The 21647-nt window shown below is 36.4% G+C and overlaps 1 protein-coding gene across 1 annotated transcript in view; it reads right to left on the reverse strand.

Moving 5' to 3' along the window:
• The window catches only part of LOC102858298 (platelet glycoprotein 4-like), a 34982-nt gene extending 21670 nt beyond the window's left edge, over window positions 1-13312 (reverse strand). The window contains exons 1-4 of the mRNA XM_006882676.1: window positions 13193-13312; window positions 5135-5295; window positions 907-1054; window positions 12-95 (exon numbers count right to left, since the gene is read on the reverse strand). Of these exons, the coding sequence (XP_006882738.1) occupies window positions 12-95; window positions 907-1054; window positions 5135-5295; window positions 13193-13312 (513 nt within the window). The remainder of the gene's footprint in view (window positions 1-11; window positions 96-906; window positions 1055-5134; window positions 5296-13192) is intronic.
• Between the last annotated feature and the right edge of the window lie 8335 nt (window positions 13313-21647).

A 21647-nucleotide genomic window follows, 5' to 3' on the forward strand; every position in this document is an offset into this window, starting at 1 on the left:
ACAGTCCTTCTTTGGAACATTGTAGATTTTGACTTTTTGATAATTGAATTGAGTAATACCTGAACAAATGAATTTGGATAGAGGTGGGGAGCAGCCTACAAAAAAACAAAAAACCACAAAAATCATGTATTAGTCACCAATGCAATAGTAAAATCTCACATAAATAATGTACACTGTGTTGAAACAGATGAGGAATAGAACTACTTAAAAGGAATTTATGACTAAGAATTATCTACATGACAGCAATCCAGAATAAGAGCTGCATAGTGAAGTGCACTGAGAGAAGGGGATTGTACAACAATGAAATAATTCCCTCCCCCAAAAAAGTGAACTGGGGGTGAGGGTGGGCAGGGAGGAAAAAGTGCAACAATTAATGAATGGAACTCTAGTTCTCTATAAACTTGTTAAAATCTCAATTTAAAAAAACAAAACCCAAACCTACTCAGAGCAGACCCTGCAGTGGGCTTTCAAAGGCTGTATACCACATGTGAGGAGTTTCCCATAAGCCCTGAGTCAATTCCAATTACCAGCCTTTGGTTTAACCACACAGATCTGTGGATGAAACTATCAAATTTTACCAAAAAAGTAAATACTAGAATTTAGAATTAAGAAATTCTTTCCAAATGCCATTAGAAAAAAATTACCAAATATGGCCAGTTACAAAAATTGTAGGTGTGCTAATACATAGATTGCATTTTTCTACCTAAAAAAAATCTACCAAAATACATTGTCCTCACTGGTTTTACATAGCATTCAGTTGTTTATTAAATGATCTTGCCATCTCTGCAAATGACCATAAGTCCATTCACAATAACTACATAAGTCATTTTGGAAAAATATTAAAAAACCTATGACTCTGATAGAGTTCAATTATAGATTATTTAAATATAGTTGTTGTCTACTCACTGCTACAGCCAAGTTGAGAACCGTGAAAGTGTCATTCTCTGTTCCATTCGACAATGAAGGTTCAAAGATGGCCCCTTGGGGCTGAACAAAAGAGACTGTGTGGTTTTCAGTATCATGAGTTATATTATCCTTTCCTAGATAACGAACTCTGGCAAACAGAAATTACAAATCACAATTATTGTCACAAACGTCATTCTTTCAATCATTCCACAAATATACTTTATTAGATAGACTGTGCAATATATTATGCTAAATGGTTTCCAGTCAATAAGTCAATGCTGGCGCTTTATTAGTATTTGCAAGAGAAGAATTGGAATAATTGATGACAAATATATTCTGTGCCTAACCCTAACCCTAGACCGTTGGTAAACAAATAGATACAAAGTTAGGGTTAGTGTGGTCAAGATATATTTTGGTAGAAATACCATGTAAGTGTTTTACATTACATTGTTGTAATGTATCCTCCAGAAGACTATGACTCATAGTGACTCTATGGAGAGGTAACAAGTAAAAAGTACAGGATGAGAGAAAGAGCATGACATTTTGGAAACCATCTCACTGTGTTTATGATTATATAATGAGACTAGGGAACAGAGAAAGTCATAGATAAACAAGATCAAAAACAGTGCTGCATTCCTTCAAATACTTTTTGCTAAAAGGAGACAGTAGTGAGATTTAAACAGGAAAAAGTATTAAAGAGCAACACAGTTTAATATTTGGAAAAAATGTATACAGCCTGTCAACTACTAAATAAGAATTAAAGATAAGCAAACATAGTGAAACTTCTCATAAATTTTGGGCAAGTTATTAGGAGAAACAACTTTGAGAAAGACACCATGTGTGGAAAGGTGTCAAGTCAGCATAGGAGAGGAAGGTCCTCAACAAAATGAGTGGACATTATGTAACAAAGGCTCAATTCAATAAAGGTGGTGAGGAGGGTAAGTTTCGGATGTGTACATCGTTAGTATGAGTCGCAGTCTACATAACAATGGAGCCCTAGTGGTCCAGTTACAATAGAGAGTTGCATTGACAACCCAGTGGTAAGCGATTTGAACCCAAAAACTGCTCCTGGTGAAAAGATGGGCAATCAACTCCCAAATGATTTACAGCCTCTGAAAACCAGCTAAAGGGTCAGCTATGAGTCAGTTTCAACTTAATGACAACGTAACAACGGAATATAAAAGGGAACTCTGGTGAAGTTGTCTGTATAAAATCGTCTATCCATTTCTGTGTCTGAAACCTGCTGTTTTCAAATTAGGTGAGTCATTTCCAACTTGATAATAATGGACATTTTTCAGTAAAGTGGGTTCTAACTCATGGTGACCCAATAAGGCAAGAGGAACTGGCCCATGGTTTGTTGATGGCTATAAATCCTCACTGTGGCTAACTGGTGGGTTTAAACTACTGACCTTTTCGTTAGTATGTCAATAGTTAACACACAATGCCACTGATGAGTAAAGAATATTCACTGAAACGAATCAAAGCACCATTATCACATGTTGGAATTGAAATTAGAGAAAAAAAATTCAGGTACATCGTGAATTCTGGTACAGCTAGTGTGCTCTTTGGAGGCAAAGAAGATAAAGCTTTACCTCACATACTTTGGGGATGTTGCTAGGAGAGCTATTCCTTGGAAAAGGACATAATGCTCAGAAAGGCAGAGGGTCAGCCAGAGAGAGAAAGACCCTCAAATAGGTAGATTGAGACAATGATTGCTGCAATGGGCTCTAGTATTTCAGGAAGTATGAGGATGGCACAAGATAGGACTGGATTCAGATCTGTTGTTCATAGGGTCGCTATGGATCTTACTCGACTTACCAACTAAGAACAATAGTGGATTATACTAATAAGTATTTTGAAAAATGCATTAATGGTTTATGGGTTTTTTTAAAAAAAATTCAACATTAGCCAAGCTATTTTAAAAATATAATTCCATAAGATTTTAGTTTCTTTGATCCCTAATATTAACTTCAAAGAAAGGCAGGACAATTAATTCTTTTGTTAAGTACCATCCAGTTGAAAGAGATTCAGAGATTCACCACTGACCCTCCAGCAAGTTTTCAGAGGCAGTAAAGCCTATGAGATGAAATAGCATCTCAAACAGGCGATTTCACATTGCACAGATATTTATATATATCCAGTTTGCACGTTGAAACAAGAATAAAATAATTGGGCTCCAAATTCTAGCTTACTAAAGTGTGTTTACAACAATATATCAGGAGATGGCACTCTCTAAGAGAAGATTCCTAAAACAATCCTTTGTTTAGAAAGCGCTTTAAAAGAACTACATAATTACAGTATATTTTGTTTTTTGTTTTAAACTAGATAGTTAAAAGGACTGGTGAGTCAAGGTGAGTAATTTATCCTAGATTTTGCCCCCAAAGTGCTCTTTTTTATTTCTCTTAAGCAAAGTAAGTTAACATTGTTTCATATAGAATATTCTGTATATATCTATATTGGATAGAAGATAATTTGGATATAAGAATATTGGATATAAGAAACAGACTTTTCATAGAAAATTTAAATCAGCTGGAATATGATCACTGTCTCAAATGCAATGATTTCATAAGTTGACACAAGTCCTCACTTTAATTCACATTAACAGCCTTGGGCCAGATGTACAGTTCTGTTTGAGAAGAGAAATCACCTATACTTCCAATTTCTTTCAGATGTGAGATTTAATTTATGGAAAAGTTGTCATAGCTTAATAGATGGAGATCTTCCAGCCTATTAATATTTGTTATTAACAATTGTTATACCAGGAAGAGGGAATTGTTTATAAACTTTGGCTGTAAATCTTTTTTTTCTCTTTTTTCATCACCCACCAATTCTTTCCAAGTAGATCAAGGGTATGAACACTCCAACATGCACTCTGTCTTACACCAAAAATATCATTTACTTTTGCCACCACCTATCGTGTGTGTTTCATTTGGTTGCACAGAGGACTGCTGTGTGTTAGAGCATACTCAACAGCACCTACCAGCAATGACCTTGTGTATGAAGGTGTTTGGTACCAGGAGAGCACAAAGTCCAACTGTGTGTGTGTGTGTGTGTGTGTGTGTGTGTGTCTCCCACCTAATTAATGCCCTTAAAACTGACCTAAGGACTGTCTAAACAAACAACAAAACAAGAGTTCTCCAACTGGAAGGATCATTCCCTGTCCTTCTACTCAATTAGCTATCAAGTTCTCCTCTTTTATAATCATGCTTGGCTTATTACAGAAGCTTTACATTTCCATGGCTGCTTATCATAGCTATAGTAATCTTTTGGAAAGATATATTGACAATGAAGATGATGCCTTCCTTGACAAATGTCTGGCTATGTGGTGCCATATGACCAAAACAACCAGAGCTTGTTACTTATTAAATGTGGTACAGTTATTTGATGTTAGTGATTAATACATTCCATATATGTTTTCTACACAATGTTTACTAACAATTACTGAAAAAGTGGTTCTACTTTTAGATTTATGAAGAGATACATGTATGATGTGTGTGTATTATTACTTAAGTCAGGAGGTTCTAACCCACTTTCTGGAGAAAGATGGACAATCTCTTCCTGTGTCATTTGCAGACTTACAGCTTCTGGAAACCCGCTGGTGGGTCAGTTATGAGTCATTTTAAACCCAATGGCAGTGAGTATATATATAGTAAGGTTGGGTTTTTTTTCTTTGCTTTTCCCCCTCTTTGTGCTGCCAAGTTGCAACCAACCCATAACTGACCCTCCAGCATGTTTTCAGAGGCAGTAAATGACACTGGAGGAGATTGCTCATCCTTCCCCTGGGGAACAGCTGATGGGATTGCATCACAGCTTTTTATATATTGTTAAGTGCTGTCGAGTAGCCTATGCTTTATAGCCACATGCATAAAATATATCCAAATAGTCATTGCTAGTAGATTAGTAGATAGTATAAAGAGAAAGGAAATGGACTTTACTATCAATTAACAGCACCAAATGCATATTATTAGACAGATATATTTGAGGTATATCTACGAGTGTGAGTGTGTGTGTGTGTGTGTGTGCAAGCACACACCTGTGCATGAGCGTCCGCACATACATATGTTCTTGTGTACCATGGAGTCAGAACTGACCGATAGCTGACCTTCGGTGGCTTTCAAAAGGCAGTAATTCATTAAATAGAACTCCTTTGTAGAAATATATATATTTCTATATATCGCACACACACTCACAAGAAGGATCACTTAGCTATGTGGGTTTATTTACTCACCTGTATGTGTAGGGACCTCTTTGAACAACCTTAATGTTAGAGCTGTTAACTATCACTTCCTGTGGATTTTGCACGTCAAAGATCCAAAACTGTCTGTAAACTTCAGTGCCTGTTTTAACCCAATTTTTAAAAGCAATTGTACCTTCCTCAAGGACAACTTCCTGTGAAAAAGAGAAAGACAACGTTAAGAAGTCTTCCAATTACCCCTTTGGGGAACACACTGAAAATCAGTGGTGTCACACTCTTTAGAGGTGGATTTCAGTATCAGAGACATGAAAGGGTTACCACAGAGAGTCTCTTAATTGCTTTCCTTTCCCTGGGAACTGGGTATCTCTAGAGCTATACTAACCAGTACAAACAAAGTTGACTCTGTACCGGGCAGTATTTCCAGTTAAATACCTTGGAGCATGACCAAATGAAGAACTCCAGTGTACCTCAGAGGAAAGAGGAAGAAAACTATTCACAGAAAAACCCATGAATGCAAAAAACAACCCAAGCTATTATTTTCTTCATCTGCAAACTAATTCACAGGACAGATCAGGAAAGATCATTGGATCTTATCACAACTTCTAGAACAGAGCTCTGAAAAACTAGATACATAAGCCAGGTATAAACCATGGAAAGAGTAGCAGAATCATGAGAATCTTAGTATCTGACCCTTACACTCTGCATCATAATTATATTGCCTTTTCTTCCCTGTCATCTTACTTCATCCTTTGCTCTATGTTGACAGATGTCCAATTAAATTTCTTATCTGTAGGGTATTTTGTCTATTGCTTAAGGAGGAGTACAAGGGAAGCACTAGGTGCCAAGTTATAATGTACTAGTTCAATCCTTTGCTGTTGCAATCCGTTTACACTGGGTTTATTACTGTTGCTAAAATCATGACAGAACCCTTACTGTTTTCTTTTAACAACCAATTATTTCCTCTAAACATACTAATGCCACATTATCAAGCCAAATAGTTCCATTTGTTGTTGTCACACATAGGTGCCATTGAATTAAGTGTGACTTCTAGTGACTCTTTGAACACAACAGATCTGAACCTTGCCCTCCCTTGTGGCAACTTCATTCCCAAACTCAAACCCACTGTTGTATTAACTGTGTCAATCCATCTCCATGTCCTTGAAGAATTTCCTCTTCTCCTAGCGTGATGTCATCCCCCCCCACCCCCAGCATGATCATCTTCCCCAGCATGTCTTTTCCAACAACTGGTTTCCTCTGACAATATTTATAATCATAAAAACTTCGTGGGGAAAAGTTTTACCACCCTTGCTTCTAAGGAACACTGTGGCTACAATTCCTCTAAGAAATATCTTTTTGTTCTTTTGACAAGCCATGAGATAGTCTGAATATTCAGATTATCCTATAAATCTAAAATTCCTTTTTTATGAGGGTTTTGAAACTGTATGTTACTTGGCCTTTCAAAGATATTTCAAATACATGTGAATATACACACACAAACCACAATATTCTCTCACATACAAGCACATTATTTAGCATGTATACCTCAAGGTCCATATTTTCCATCAGTTCTTTCGAAGAACTCAAGAACTTTTTATGCCATTAAAAGAGAACTAACTGTAATAGAGTTTTCTCTGCAGAATGAAATACCCACTAGATCCATGTAAAAAGAGACTTTATACATGTATAATATGTGTATATGTTTTGTAACTATTGGTAATTTTCTATGGTTTAGTGAATATATGTGGCTTTGTAGGCTGTGAGCACTTAGAGCAAAGTTAGTACATTTTAGATAAGAAAATTTACATACTATTACTGGGCTTGTTGTTGTTGTTAGCTAACATAGAATTGCCTATGACTCACAGTGATCTTGTGAATAACAGATCTGAACTTTGCCCTATCCTAACCTCATCATCTGACAATGAAGGCTGTTTTTTTTTGTTTGTTTGTTTGTTTTTTTCTTTCAATGAAGGCTGTTGTTACAGTCATTTGTTAATGCATCTTGCTGAGTCTTCTCTTTCGCTGACCTTGTCAAGCATGATGTCTTTTTCCAAGTACTGGCCCCTCATGACAATGTCCAAGTATGGGAGACCAAGTTTCATCATCTTTGCATTTAAGTACCATGAATGCCTTTCCTCCCAGATAGACTTATTTGCTATTTTGGTAGCTTATGGAATGTTCACTCTTCTCCCAGCACAATTCAAATGCAGTTATTCTTCTGTTATCCTTACTCATTGCCTAGCTTTTCAGATGCATAATGGGTAAGGAGTTGCACTGACAAACCAAAGCCAGCCAGTTCAAATCCACTCAATTCTCCTCAGGAAAAAAACTAATCTTCTCCTATATGGCTTACAGATTCTGAAAACCATTGGAGGGTCAATTATCAGTTGATTCCTACTCCATGGCAATGATTTTTACTTGTTATAATGCAGATATTTTTTATTCATTGAAGGGATATGCCTAGTATATTTTGTTTCCCAAACCAGTCTTATAGCAATATTTCCATTTCTTCCATATATACATTTATAGTCCATTAAAGAAAAACAAAATTTTAAAAAGCAACCTATATTCTCTCATCTCCTTGGTCATGCACTAAACACTGGTCCTAAACAGAACAATTTTTCCTGTGTTCAAAATTTTCCCCCACGTAATCATATGCACAACATTCAGTGAATTTTAGCACATTAACAATAATTGTTCTGAGAGAGTAAAACTGTTATTTGAAATGGTTTCACTTAGCCCATATATTTTATTTCTACATCTGTGTTTTGGTGTCTTTGCTGTTCATTTCTAAACTACAAACTCTACGGGCTTTTTAAATTTCATGGGTTTTACCTTGACAGTTTCTTACCAGTATTTTTGACAAGTAGTAGACTTTTGTGGAAGCAGCTGATTTATGCAATCGTATTAGACAGACTAAAAATCAATGGCAAGAGTTGCCACTAATACAGAAACTACCAAAGAACTTTAGATAAAGGTCAATGCTCCAGGCTCCATTTACAAAAGATAGCTTATCTTGTGACATTACAGGACTTCAAAGTTGTGTTTCACAAATGTTAAAGCCTTCATATGTTCCTGAGAATCTTATTTTCTGTGAGTACTAGCCTATTAACTTTCTTATTTTATTTTCTTCTGACAAAATTGTTTTAACCTCCTGTCTTCTTGCTATTGGCATTATTAATAAATCTTAAACATCTGTTTTTCTATCTCCTTGCAAATCCATCATTTGTCTATTTTTTGTAGCAACGATCAAATCTGTTTGAGCCCTGACCTTTGAAATACAGGTTGACAATGGGATCAAACTGTATATAAACTTTTTTTTCTAAACAAAACAGACTTTTCTTCACTTAGGTAAACATTCCTATTAGTTGCACAATCAGACACTTGCATCCAGTTCTTTCCACCCTTATCTTTTTTCTTTATTTCCTCCATCCTAACTGATATTTCACAACATTATCAAGGATTCTTTCTTTATCTGCTTGATTTCTTATATTTTTCAGAAGCTCTGGTGGTCCAGTGGTAAGGAGTTGCACTGCCAACCCCAAGACCAGATGGTTGGAATCATCGAAAAGAGGCTCAGCTACGAGTGTTATACAACTCAACGGCACACAACAATTACCATTTTAGTCAGGGTTGTTGGTGGGTACCATCAAGTCAAAACCGAGTTGAACTACCAACAAGTTGTCAGAGGCTGTTACCTTTAAGTGAGGAGATTGGTGGATTGGTGAGCAGCTGGTGAATTCAAACTGCATACCTTTGGGTTGGCATTGCAACTCCTTACCACTAAGCCACCAAAGCACCCTAATCAGGATTACTCCTTGTACTAAGGAGTCTTAAGTCTTCCTTAAGCTTGGAAGGAGGATTGGCATCCACTTCCTAATAGCTTGCCTCCAGAAACCCTGTGAACCTGAAGAGAGGATGAGAGACACCCAAACATTGAGGACTCTCCTTCATAGGGTCGCTATGAGTCGCCTGTGACTCGACAGCACCTAACAACAACAACAACAAGTCTTCCTTAAATTTGATCAACTGTGTATTACTTTTTCTTGTTTCTCTGTATTTTATTCCCTCATTTTCCAACTCTTTCCACTGCAAAGCAGGGTGTGAGTGTACAAGGCTATGTGTCATATAGTCTGACTGTGTTAATGTAGATAGTTACTTCTATTTGTACTGGATAAATTATTCAGCATATCTTAAGCTTATATAATGTGTAAGCTAATAGTATTTATACTCATAATAGATATTTGTGATGATGATTGCAAGATCTTATGATTGTTATGTACTTTGGAATTTGAATCAACTTTCAGAAGAGATTGCCCATCTTTCTCTGTGGAACAGCTACTTGCCCTTGGATTGGTAGGGCAACTTCTTATCCACTAGGGCCACAAGAGCTCCAAATGTCTCCTTTGAGCTTGATTAACTACAGTATTCCACTCTACCAGCTAAGATATGGAAGACATGAAGCTTTTTTTTTAAGCTCTTAATAAGCACTAAATGAATGCTCTTTCTTTGATGACTGCTGTTGCTAAGTGTCGTTGAGTCGAGGATGACTCATAGTGATCCAATGAACAGTAGATCTGAATTCTGTCCTATCCTGTTCTGTCCTTATTATCTTTGACACTAAATCAATACATCTCATTGAAGATTTTTTCCTTTGATTCCTCTTTCTTCCTCTTCCTGACCTTTCACCTCTCCAAGCATCATGCCCCTCTCCAAGGAATAATCTTTCCTAACAACACCATGTTTTTTTGATAATTTCATTGTTGTTGTCATTGGGTTGAGTACAACTCACAGTGACCCTGTGAATCCTATCCTTTCTTCTAACATCATCTCTAAAAAATCTTGAGCCCATGCAGTAATTGGGGGGGGGGGGTGTATTTCTCTTCACTGATGCTAGTAGACCTTTTCAAGCATGATATCCCTTCCTTAAGAATGTATATAATACGAGATGAAGCCTGTCTGCGAGGAGCACTCTGTATGCATCTTTTCCTAGACATCTGATTGTTCTTTTGCAGTTCATGGGATATTCAGGACTCTTCCAACACCTCAACTCTTTCATTTCTTCTTCTGTCATCTTTATTCATTGCCCAGCATTGGGATATTCAATACTATGACATCCTTAGTCATTATTCAGATCTCAGCTGTATAACAGCAATTAAAAAGACTATTCCCTGAATCAATCTGACATCATTGCTCTTCAGTGTTTGAGAGGTCTCTGACAGCAGACTTGCCCAAAGCAATACATCTGAGCTACTAAATGTTCATACCAAGGGTGTTGGTTGTGGATTCAAGTAAGTTATCCAAATCTTGACAGTTGCAATCATTTATCCAACTATCAGCATGTTTCCTATTGGTCCAGTAGTAAAGAAGTTTGTTTTCTGCTATTCAAGACTGTAGTCTTGGATCTTCTGCAGCAAGGATTTCACGTCCTCCTCACATTCTACAAGCAAGGCTGTGTCTTGTGTATAATGCAGACTGTTGATGAATCTTCCTTCATACAGACTGAATAGGTGTAGAGAAATGACACTAATGTTTCGTACATACTCAGAAATGTATTAAGTACAAACACAGTACACTTCTGCCTGATGTTCAAAGCTTCCTAAATCTAAGCCCATTTTGCATTTGTAGATTGTTCATCTCCTGTTACCGAATGCTCTTGTCACAATATCTAGCATTTTTCTTCTCCAAGTAATTTAGTCTCATTTTTTTTACCCATAACAATCAGCACTGATAATATTGCAAAATTCTTCAGCCTTCAAAAATTCCAGATCTCTTCAGCATAAAGTCTTTTTTCCCCAAGTCGGTAAAAGTTTTTTGTAAATAACTTTTACATTACATTATTTTAATGTTAAAAAATCTAATTTTTCTCAGAATTAAATTTTATGAACTTGTTATTTGCCATCAAGTAGCTTGCAACTCAACGTTCAAGAGACCTAAACACCGCTCTATCCTGTGCCAACCTCGCTATTTCCGACACATTCATTCCTACCATCCCAGTCATAGAATCGATTCATCTCCAAGGATCTTCCTCTCCTCCACTTTCCCAAGCATGATGTCCCTCTCCAACGACCAGTCCCTCTGTGAAACATGCCTTGACTCCAAGGAGCATTCTGGTTTCACCCTCTGCAGGACAAACCTGTTTGTTCTCCTAGCAGTCCATGGTACATTCAACACTCCAGCACCACAGCTCAAAGACAATTATCTATCATCCCTAGTCACTCTCCAACTCTCTGATGCATAGCACATAATTGCAAAGACTATAGCTCAGATCAGGCTCTCCAGCCTGATGTCGTTGCTCTTTAGTACTCTTGAGAGGTCCCTCAAAGCTGACTTTCCCAATGCAATTTGTCTCTTGATTTCCTAGCTGCTGGTATGAAGAGCGTTGTCTGTGGAGCTAAGCAAACTAAAACTTACTATCTCAGTCTCTTCACCATCCATACTGATGCTGCCAATTGGTCCAGTGGTGAGAATCTTTGTTTTCTTGATATTGAGCCTGCAGCAAGTGCATGAGGTCCTCCTCAGTTTCAGCAAGCAGGGTTGTGTCATCTGCATAATGCAGGTTGTTGATGACTCCTCTTTCACCAATCCTGATGCCACATTCCTCCTCGCACAGCCCAGCATCTTGGATGATCTGTTCTGCATCAATCACCATCAAGTCTGAGCCATTGTATCAATTTCTCATTGAAGGTCATCTTTTCTTGCTCCTCTGCTGTTCCTAAGATAATGTAATTTTCCAAGGACTGGTGCCAATATATTGAAACCATGTGAAATTAAATCTTACCATCCTTCTCTCATTGCACTTCCTCCCAGACAGACTTTATTTCATAGCTCATGAAATAGTCTGTCAAATACCACAATTTAGAAGCATGATTTTTCTTTGGTCTTCCTTAGTCATTGTCCAGCTTTCAGATAGGAAGCAACTGAAACCCCATGGCTTGTGTCAGGTGTACCTTAGTCTTTCAACTGACATCCTGGCTTTTTAAGCATTTTAATGAGGTCCTTGACAGCAGATTTGTCCAGTGTCGCTTATCTTTTGATATCCTAATTGCACTTAGGAATATCTTAAAATACTCTGAAGGAAAAAAAAAACCCAATAATACAGCAAGAAATTTTAATATCTAGAATAGCAGTACTTTAAATCCATGATAATTGATAATATTGATAACTTCTTATCACTAACTAGTTTGAAATTAATTCTGGAAATCAATGTTTCAGTGAACTAAAACAGTGTATGTTTGCACTCCTAGAAAGAACAAGATGTTAAGCAGAGATGGAGGATACAGGTAATGGTCTTGACAGTGTTAGACCTAATCCACTTTACAACTTAATTCTTATTGTTCCGTACATGGGAAATGCTTATTAATCCTTTGTCTAGCCCATTAGCATGCTAACCAGGCTGAGAGCTGAAGCTAGAACTCAGTCATGCGTGGAGCTCTGAACCAACATGCATTTAGGGAGGGTGCAAACTCTCAAGTTCACCATCGTTGTATTCTTGGCAACCTGACTATTTTTACTCTTTGCCTGTATAAATCCTAAAGCTATTTGAGTTTGCTTTTCTGATCCTGTCTTCTCATCAGTTAGCTTTTCTGGCAATTGAGTGTGAAGTTCATTAGTAGCTAAGATGGGAGATTCTAGTTTGCTTATGCAAAAGCATTCACATAACATGAACCAAATTAATATACTCAATCAAGTTTTATGCAAAACTACAGTCAATTTCTAGCATATTATCAAGTAAATGTTAAAACTTATTTCAGAGTATATTTTCTAAGGGGCAAATGTAAAATTTCATAAACAGGAAATAACCTATTATCATGAGATAACCAAGAGTTACTACAACCATAAATAGTTATATCCAAAACAGTGGAGAAAGTTACCAGACCAAGATTATGCATGGCAATGACTTATAATTTCTTCAATATCTGCCAAAATGCTTGTTTTTATAATGTACTTGCACAAAATACTCTTCATTGTATATACTCTAATACTGAATATAAAACAATTACAACTTAAGAAGTGTAAAAATGGCATTCAAAGTGAAAGATAGAAGACAGGATGAAGCAGAAAGGCAAGAAGTATCTTTTAAAAACGGTCTACCTTTTTAATTGTCTTCTGAATAATCATATCTCCAACTGGCATTAGAATGCCTCCAAACACAGCCAGGACTGCACCAATGACAGCTCCAGTAATAAGTCCGCAGTTCCGATTACAGCCCATTTTTTTTCTAGTTCAGGGGACAAATGAAGGTTCAGTACTTCTTTGAATCTCTTAGGTCTGGTTGGTGTGGTTTCCAAGAGGTCTGGTTCTGTCACTAGAAAGAAGATTATAAAACAGAAGCTTAAATATCAGTACAAAAAGATCAAAGTACAAAGAAAACACCCAACTGAAACAGATTATTTTGCCAGTTATAAATAAACAAATACTTTTCTTTAGCAAAGAGGCTTCCTGGACCCTTCTCTCCTTTCTTGCTTTAAATTATGAACCAGGAATCATACCTATTACTATATAGACTATTTCTTCAAAATTCTGTTTTCTTTCTGCAGGAGTTTAAGATATTAAAACTTTATCTAGGTAGACCATGGCCCTGTACTCTCACCCTGCACAGGCTTTTACTCACCCTGAGATGCCTAAGTGCATCTTCACCCTCTATCTGGCTTCTCCACCCAAACACAGCTATCCACACCCTGCCCAGAAGATCCTTAAGTACTGATATTTTCTCAGAAATACCAAGTAAGTATGAACTGTTAAGAGAACAAAGAGGTCTGTCCTGGAGAGGACGAAATCAGTTTGCTCCTTGGTGACAAGGATTTTAAAGCTCCATTTCACGTACTTTGGACATGTCACCAGGAGGGACTAGTCCTTAGGGAAGAACATTATGCTGAGAAGGGTGGAGGGTTAGTCCAAAAGAGGAAGACTGTGGATGAGATAGGCTGACAGACTGCGGCAGTGAGGCCCATATGTGTCAGAGATGGAGAATCACTATTCATAGGGTCACTGTGAGTTTAGTTAACTCAGCAGCACATAAGTGTGTATGTTAACAAGTATTTTATGTATTTTTCTTTAGGAACAAATAAAATAAAGACTTAGATCTCACAGAAACAAAACAATTTCTCAGAAAAAAATAATTCTTCCAATCCTTTTTGGTTTTGTCATGAATCTATGAAAATTACAACTTCATTCGGATCGTTTTTGAAAAATTTATATTCTATATATTTTGTTGGCGTTGTCATTAGGCATTAGGCACTGTTGAGTGAACTAGCACTCATAGCAGTCGGCCCTATGAACCCTGACCCGTACTATTCACCTCCAACATACTTGAACCATTGTTACAGTGTATCAGTCCATCACACTGAGGGTCTTCTTTTCCTGACCCTCCACTTTTTCAAGCTTGATGTGCTTTTCCAAGGAATAGCACTTCCTAACATACCCAAAACATGTAAAACATAAGATAGCTTCAAAATCTTTGGCTCCAAGGAGCACCTTTGGTTGCACTTTGTTCATGATATATTTTTTCTTGGTAGTCCATGGGATATTCTGTATTCTCCAAGACCACAGCTCAAAGGGATCAATTCTTCTTCTGCCATCTTTAGTCATTGTACAGCTTTCTGAAGCATAACAAGTGATTGAAAAGATCACTGCTTGAATCAGATTCACTTTCAGTCTTGTTGGTAGGAGCCTTCGAGTCAACCCTAACTCATCAACAGAACTGAACTTGCCCTTTCTTGCACTATCCTCACGCTCTTTGCCATGCTTGAGTGTATTTTTGCAGTCACTGTGGCAATTCACCTCACTGAAGGTCGTAGTCTTCTTCTACCTTTTAACAGCATGTCATCTCTTTCTAAGAACTGGTTTCTCCTCAAAATATGAGCAATACAAACTTTTACCATCCTCTCCTTTGAGGATTCTAGTTGTACTATCATATAGTCCTCAGTTTAAAAAAATGGCATTCATGTCCTTTGCTCCTCTAACTGAAATATGGGACATGAATGATTGAAAAATTACATATCTGTGGCTTTTAAAATAGTACGATTTTATGTCACAATCCGGCTTTCTTCCCTCCCCATCCCGCCCCCCAGATTATCAGTGGCATCTACTTCCTAAAGAAGACGCCTCCAGAAATTCCATAAACTTGATAGTTAGAGAAAGGCTTCAGGTCTTTTGTTCACAGGATCGTTATGAGTCCTGCTCGACCAGTCAAAATAGCAAAATTTAACAGAACAGCAAGCAACAAATGCTGGCGAGGTTGTGGAGAAACTGGAACCCTGATTCACTGTTGGTGGGAGTGTAAAATGGTGCAACCCCTGTGGAAAGCAGTATGGCGCTAAGTGCCCATCAACAAACGAATGGCTAGAGAAGCTGTGGTATAGTCACACAATGGAATACTATGCTGCATTAAAAAACAAGGAACTCATGCATTATTCAGAATGGTTGACTCTGGAGAACATTATGCTGAGTGAAATATCCCAGTCACAAAAGGACAAATATTACATGATGCCACTGTTGTAGAATGGGACTAACCTCGGGGCTGGGGAGAGACTGAGTAAGATGGGTTCAATAATATATACTGCACTGAAACAGAGGGAGAAAACTGTTTAAAAGAGATATGTGACTAGGTATTTCTGTCATCACAGGAGTCTAGAGTGATGGCTACATGGTGGAGGGGTCTGGGGGAGGGTTTGTAAAACAATGAAAGAATCTTTTCTTTTACTTTTCCATAACTTTTGACTCATGTACTTATAACTTGTTAAATTTGTGTCTTCTAGGTTGCAACCCCACCATGATACATCTTCAAGGATATTGTACGGCTAAGCACAATTAATAACAGTGCATCTAAATTCCAAAATCAATCTCCATAATAGTCTATGTGTTTCCTACTGCCAAAGGGGCCCTTTAGAGTAGTGAGAGAAGATCTTCACCCTGAAACCCACAGCGTCCCTTTTCAGCAGGAAGTAGCTAAGAGAATACGCCATCCCCTTTTCCTTATGACTCAGGGTGAAGTTTCTCTCAGGGAAGAGTGATAGGGAATGGCAAAGGACACACTGACAAAGGAGATTAATCAGAGCTGACTTTGACAAGCACTGTGGCAATTGGACAATTAAAACAGACATTCGGATGGCGGGGAAGAAGAACAAACTGGGGAGGAGGGTGGAGAGAATGGTGCGGCAATGAAGCAGTGAAAGCCCAGAATCCCTGTGAGTGTTCATTGAAACTAATAAAATTTAATAAAAAAATGAGTCCTGCTTGACTCAAGGCAATCAACAAGAACAACAATATGCACTCTAAGCAGAATCTCTGGTGGCCTAGTTGTAAGAAACTATTACAATCCTAAATGCACAGTTCAAATCCACCAGCTCTGCAAGAGGATAGACAATCTCCTTCCATGCAATTTGCTGCTTCTGAAAACTTGCTGGGGGCTCAGTTATGGGTTGGTTCTGACTCGATGGCACACCACACAACATATTCTATAGGAGTGGATTTCTATGAAGGGCAGGAAGTCCTAAGAATGTCTTCTGGAGAAGCCAGGGAGTAGCATACATTCTTCAATGCCTCCTTTTGAAAACAGTGACATGTGTAGAAATAAGGAAGCAATACCAAAATAAGATTGCACACAACCCACTGCTATTGAGTCAAGTTCATCAGAAAACAGAAGTGTCCAGATACAGCTGAATCAGTTACAAATAATGCTTGATTAATTCATTTAAGAGAATAGTTGAGCTTTCCTACAACTAGTTAATTTCTCTCATCTTGATATCATTTTCTAATATAATTTTCCTAAGAACAGGTACTATTATTATTGCTATTATTCATTTTTATTTCAGTGTATCATCACTATGAATAATTATAGACTGTTATTATAATAATACTCTAATCTTATGCTGCTTACTACAAAACCATAATTAGCTTTCTTAACCTGAGGTAAAAGTGAGTATGTTTTTCGAGACATGTCCAAAGTACTTAAAAGAAAAATTCGGATTACACAATATATTCTACTGAAGAACTCTTCCACCTATATTTATCTTCAAAGAAAAATGTCTTCCTTCTAATTTACCTTTTTAAAGAAGACAGAATTCACATATTATTTCCTTAATACACATAGATGTTTATGAATTAAAATAGGTAGTTTGATTTTTTCTTATTTTGTGAGTAATATTCTACTCAAATTGTTATCCAAAGCCAGTGATATATGTAATAGTTTACTGCCTGATTTAAAACAAAAACAGAAACAAACCAAAAAACCAACCAACAACCCTTAAACTTAGAAGGCAGAGGTACAGGAAAGAAATTATTGAAAATTGTACAGGAAGAAAAGGAAACAAAGTGCAAATCGAAAGCACAAATACATACCCTTCTTGCACATATAGCTACATCAGCTGTCTATCCTCATAGATTATAAATTCTAAATATTATTCCAGTAGAATTTGTAAGTCTCCAATTCCCTTGGGATGTTTTCTTTTTCTTTGTGGTCGGATCCACAGAGTGTTTCTAATCTGATCTTTTGAACATTATACCCTTCCACTGAACTTGCATTGGTAGGAACTGAGACACTGAGGTTTTTACCAAGCCTTCTGTAGGCTGAGTATAAGAAGCCTGTCCAATAGGACAGGACATCAGAGCAAATTCCCAGAGAACCTATAATTACTCCCTAGTATGGAGAAAGCTGAATTCCCAAGGAAACTCCACCCAGAAAAGGCCATCTGGCCCAGAGGTAAAGATCCAGACCATTGCCTTCATATTTTCTGACTGATAAGCTGGTATCTAACATACCCTTTTTATCCATAAGCCTTCATTCGGCTTGTCACTAGGAAAGACCATATCAACTACCTGTATTTTCCACCCTATGCACACTCATTTTTTTCAAAATGCAATTGCAAAGCATATTAAAATGCAATCTCCACATTTTAAACAGTCACTGCTATTGCTAAATAAGGATTAACATTCTGCTGTTCTATGTACTGTGAACCAATAGTCACTCTGCATAGAAACACAAGTGTTATTCGCCTAATGAGTATACTAGCTTCTTCCCATCCTATCCAATTTGTGAAGTTGCCAACGATAGACTGAACATGAGTGATGTTAGCCTTCAAAAATTTTCATACCCTTACTCTATCATAGTAAAGTGTGTTCATTAAACCTAAACATTAAAAAGATGTGGATTAGAATTTGAGCTGGTTTAAATGGGTGCAACCAATCATTTCCAGCTGGATATGTTTCATCATTTGGAAACAGAGGTCATTAGATCACTATTTTAAGACTCCACTTGAGAAGTACAATCATCTGTTTTAAACTTTTCAGTATCTAAGGAATATTGGGGGAGGGCGGGCGGATATCTATTACTGTCTAAGAAAAAGACCCAGTTGACTGTTCGTCCTCTGGACACACTTTACCTGGGCTAAGTGATCCCTATGAAATCCAAAAGGTTTTCAGGGAAGTTTAAAAAAACTGATATCTTCAACCTCTCTCCTTATGAAAGCTACCACTTATTTGCATTTTTTCCATTTCTTTCAGAGTTTTAAGAATCAGGCATTGCTGCTACTTTAATGATTCTTTTACAGTCATGTAGAATTATTCAGAACTATTCTTATGAAGCTCTGATGAATCCTAACAAGAGCCCTACAACTTTTTATTCAAGGGTAAAATAGTGTTAGTGATTAAGATACGGGCTTGCGTGATTTAGATTCAATTCTGCACATTTTAGTTCTGTGACTCATTTTTCCCCCAAAATGGGTACACTATACAAAGTTATGAGTGATAAAAAGAATGCATCTTGACATATGATCAGGTAAGGACCCATTACCTATATCTGAAATAATTAACAGTGCTTTGTTTTGTTTTGTTATTACTACATCCAAGTAAGTCCAAGGCCAGAGAAACAAAGGGAAGTGACTTGTGTAGACACCCTATTATGTTTTCTGCATGTTCGTTATTCCAGATGCTGAACTGGGACAAAGGGAAAGAGTAAATAAAATTAGGCCACCATATATTAAAATATTTCACCTCAATACAATCATTATTTTAAAGTAGTAAATGTGCAATGTTACATTGAGGAATATTATTTCCAAGATACTTAGAACATGAGTTTTTAAACCTAGAAATAGAGTTTAGCCGTATATTAATGAACTAAAAGTTTCATAATAATTTTGAATCAGAAAATTGTTTCTTGAGAAAAAAATTTAAGTAGGCAAAGCCTCAATAAGAGTGGCAATTATAACTTCCTAAGTAAATTTAAAAAATTGAGTACACTGTGTTCAAGTACTCCAGTACAATTATAGTACTCCTCAGTGCTAAACTCTTTTCCAATGCTCATGTATTGTACTTATTCTCTGGATTCAACTCTTTTGGTGACTAACAATACTTTTTTGTTTGTTTTTATTTTTTACATATATTTTCTCTTTTCAACTAATTTACAAAATTCAAATACAAATTTGAACAAATTCTTTCCATTTCCCTCACTCCCACCCATCAAATTGTACAACCCAATGATTAATGCCCCTACCCCTGAACATCCACATCCCTCTGCTTCCAGCCTTTCCCACTGCCCCTGGATCCTTATACTCATTCTACAATAATGGTCTTATACAATATTGAATAACAATATTTCTATGAATTGTGTTTTATGCAACCTTTCATTTACATTGTGTTTCACAATCATTCATATATGTTGTATTTTATATAATGAGTTACTATTGATCTATGCCTATTATGTAAATATATAAAACACAGTGAACATGAATATTAAACAGAAAACCAATCACGTCAAGGGCAAAGACTCAAGGGAACAATTAGATCAAAGGGCTAATGGCCCAAGTAAACTGCAGGTTTCACTCATCTGACATGTTGGACAAGTAGATGGTGCTAGGCTACCACTACGAACTAGTGTAACCAGGACTTCATCCAAATCCTGGACAGAGTATGAAAATGTAGAACAAAATTCAATAAATATTTTTCATATAGACCAATGACACCACTAGATAACAAAGCTCAATTTTATTATGGAATGAATACTTAATGTTTTCTTTTAAATTTTAAATATGTTGCTTAATTGTATTACAACAATATAGAAAAAGACTATAAACTTTAAAAATCTTATGGAAACAATCATATATGTTGATAATTCTAGAGACTGCTGATATTTGCTCCAGAGAATTTATGCTATCTACATTTTAATGAATTTATCAGCTTGAATTAAAATGGGCCTTTCAGTTACTTTCTGCAGAATACCTTATTCTATAAACTCAGTAGCATCATTTCATAATTAATGAGAATTGTAATGTCTCAATTTACAAGCATCTAAAATATCATACACTATTAATCTGTGGTTTTTATTCTGCTACTATATGTTACACTACTTGTTTGAGTCAGTATTTTTCTTTAATAACTTTATTTAAAATACTTATTATTTAAATAAAAATCCTTGATTTAAATTATTATTCAAATTGAGGATTTTTATTTAGACTTAGCCAACAATTCCAGCATCAATAGCAGTATCTTTAGTTAGTTCAAGTACTTAAGAACCTATTCAAAACAGGCATTGCATTAACCACATAAAAGTCAATCTTACAAAACATTGTGCAATTCAGTTTATAATTACTCAATTATTCTAATAATTAGCAGTTGCATACTATGAAGCATATTGGCATGAAAGGTAGATCTAAACTAAACCTCTAATATTGATCACACGGTAAGTTAAAAATCATGAAGCAAAAGCAAAAAAAGCAAAAAAAAATGAAGCATGAAAAGTTTACAATAATCTGAACTAGACTGTAAATTTTAAATGACAGAGAACATGATTTTAATCATAAATTGAAAAGACACTAGTAACTAGCAGAGTTTTAATACTGTGTGCAGAGAGATTGACTTGAAAAATACTGATTTTTAAAGAGTTATGCTATTAACAGGTCTATGCTATTAACAGAGTATAATAGTAGGGTACTTATATAGTGGTGACATTTGTCATGGTTTTGGAGAAAGAAGATTTTTTGATCTATTTTACATTTTTTTAAAATGTCACTTACCTTTAAAAAGGACAAAACATGGTTTTCAATCTGAGTCAAGTGTTCCAACATTTGAGCAGAAACTTCTTTGTCGGCTCAGATAATATCCAGCAGAAAGTCCTACACTACAAGCCTCATTACAGCAAGTGTGTGAGTTTAAATATGCTTTAAAAAAATTGCTTTAGCGTCAGATCCCTGTATGTAGTTTATTGCCAGAGGAAGGAGGAAGAAAAAAGAGAGAAAAGAAATGAGCACACACACTAAGACTCAAAAGGGTCTATTTTTACTGGTCTGGCAAGGACCTATTACCTATATAAGACTCTCAGCAGTACTTTTCCTTTTTTTTCTCCCCCTTTTGGTTATTTCACCATCCAAGTAAGTCACAGGTCAGAGAGACAAAGGGAACTAACTGAGCTTCCCCTGATAAATTCAAGTTTACTCACAATCATTATTCCAGATGCTGAACTGGGGTTAGGGGGAAGGGGTAAATTGGGAGAAAACATTCCCAGTCTCACTTCCCTGTTACGTTTTCATTTATGAAACAAGAAGTTTAAATGAAA

This window comes from Elephantulus edwardii, unplaced genomic scaffold (assembly GCF_000299155.1).
Source record: "Elephantulus edwardii isolate Elephantulus edwardi_28Jun2011 unplaced genomic scaffold, EleEdw1.0 scaffold00022, whole genome shotgun sequence".
Lineage (NCBI taxonomy): Eukaryota > Metazoa > Chordata > Mammalia > Macroscelidea > Macroscelididae > Elephantulus > Elephantulus edwardii.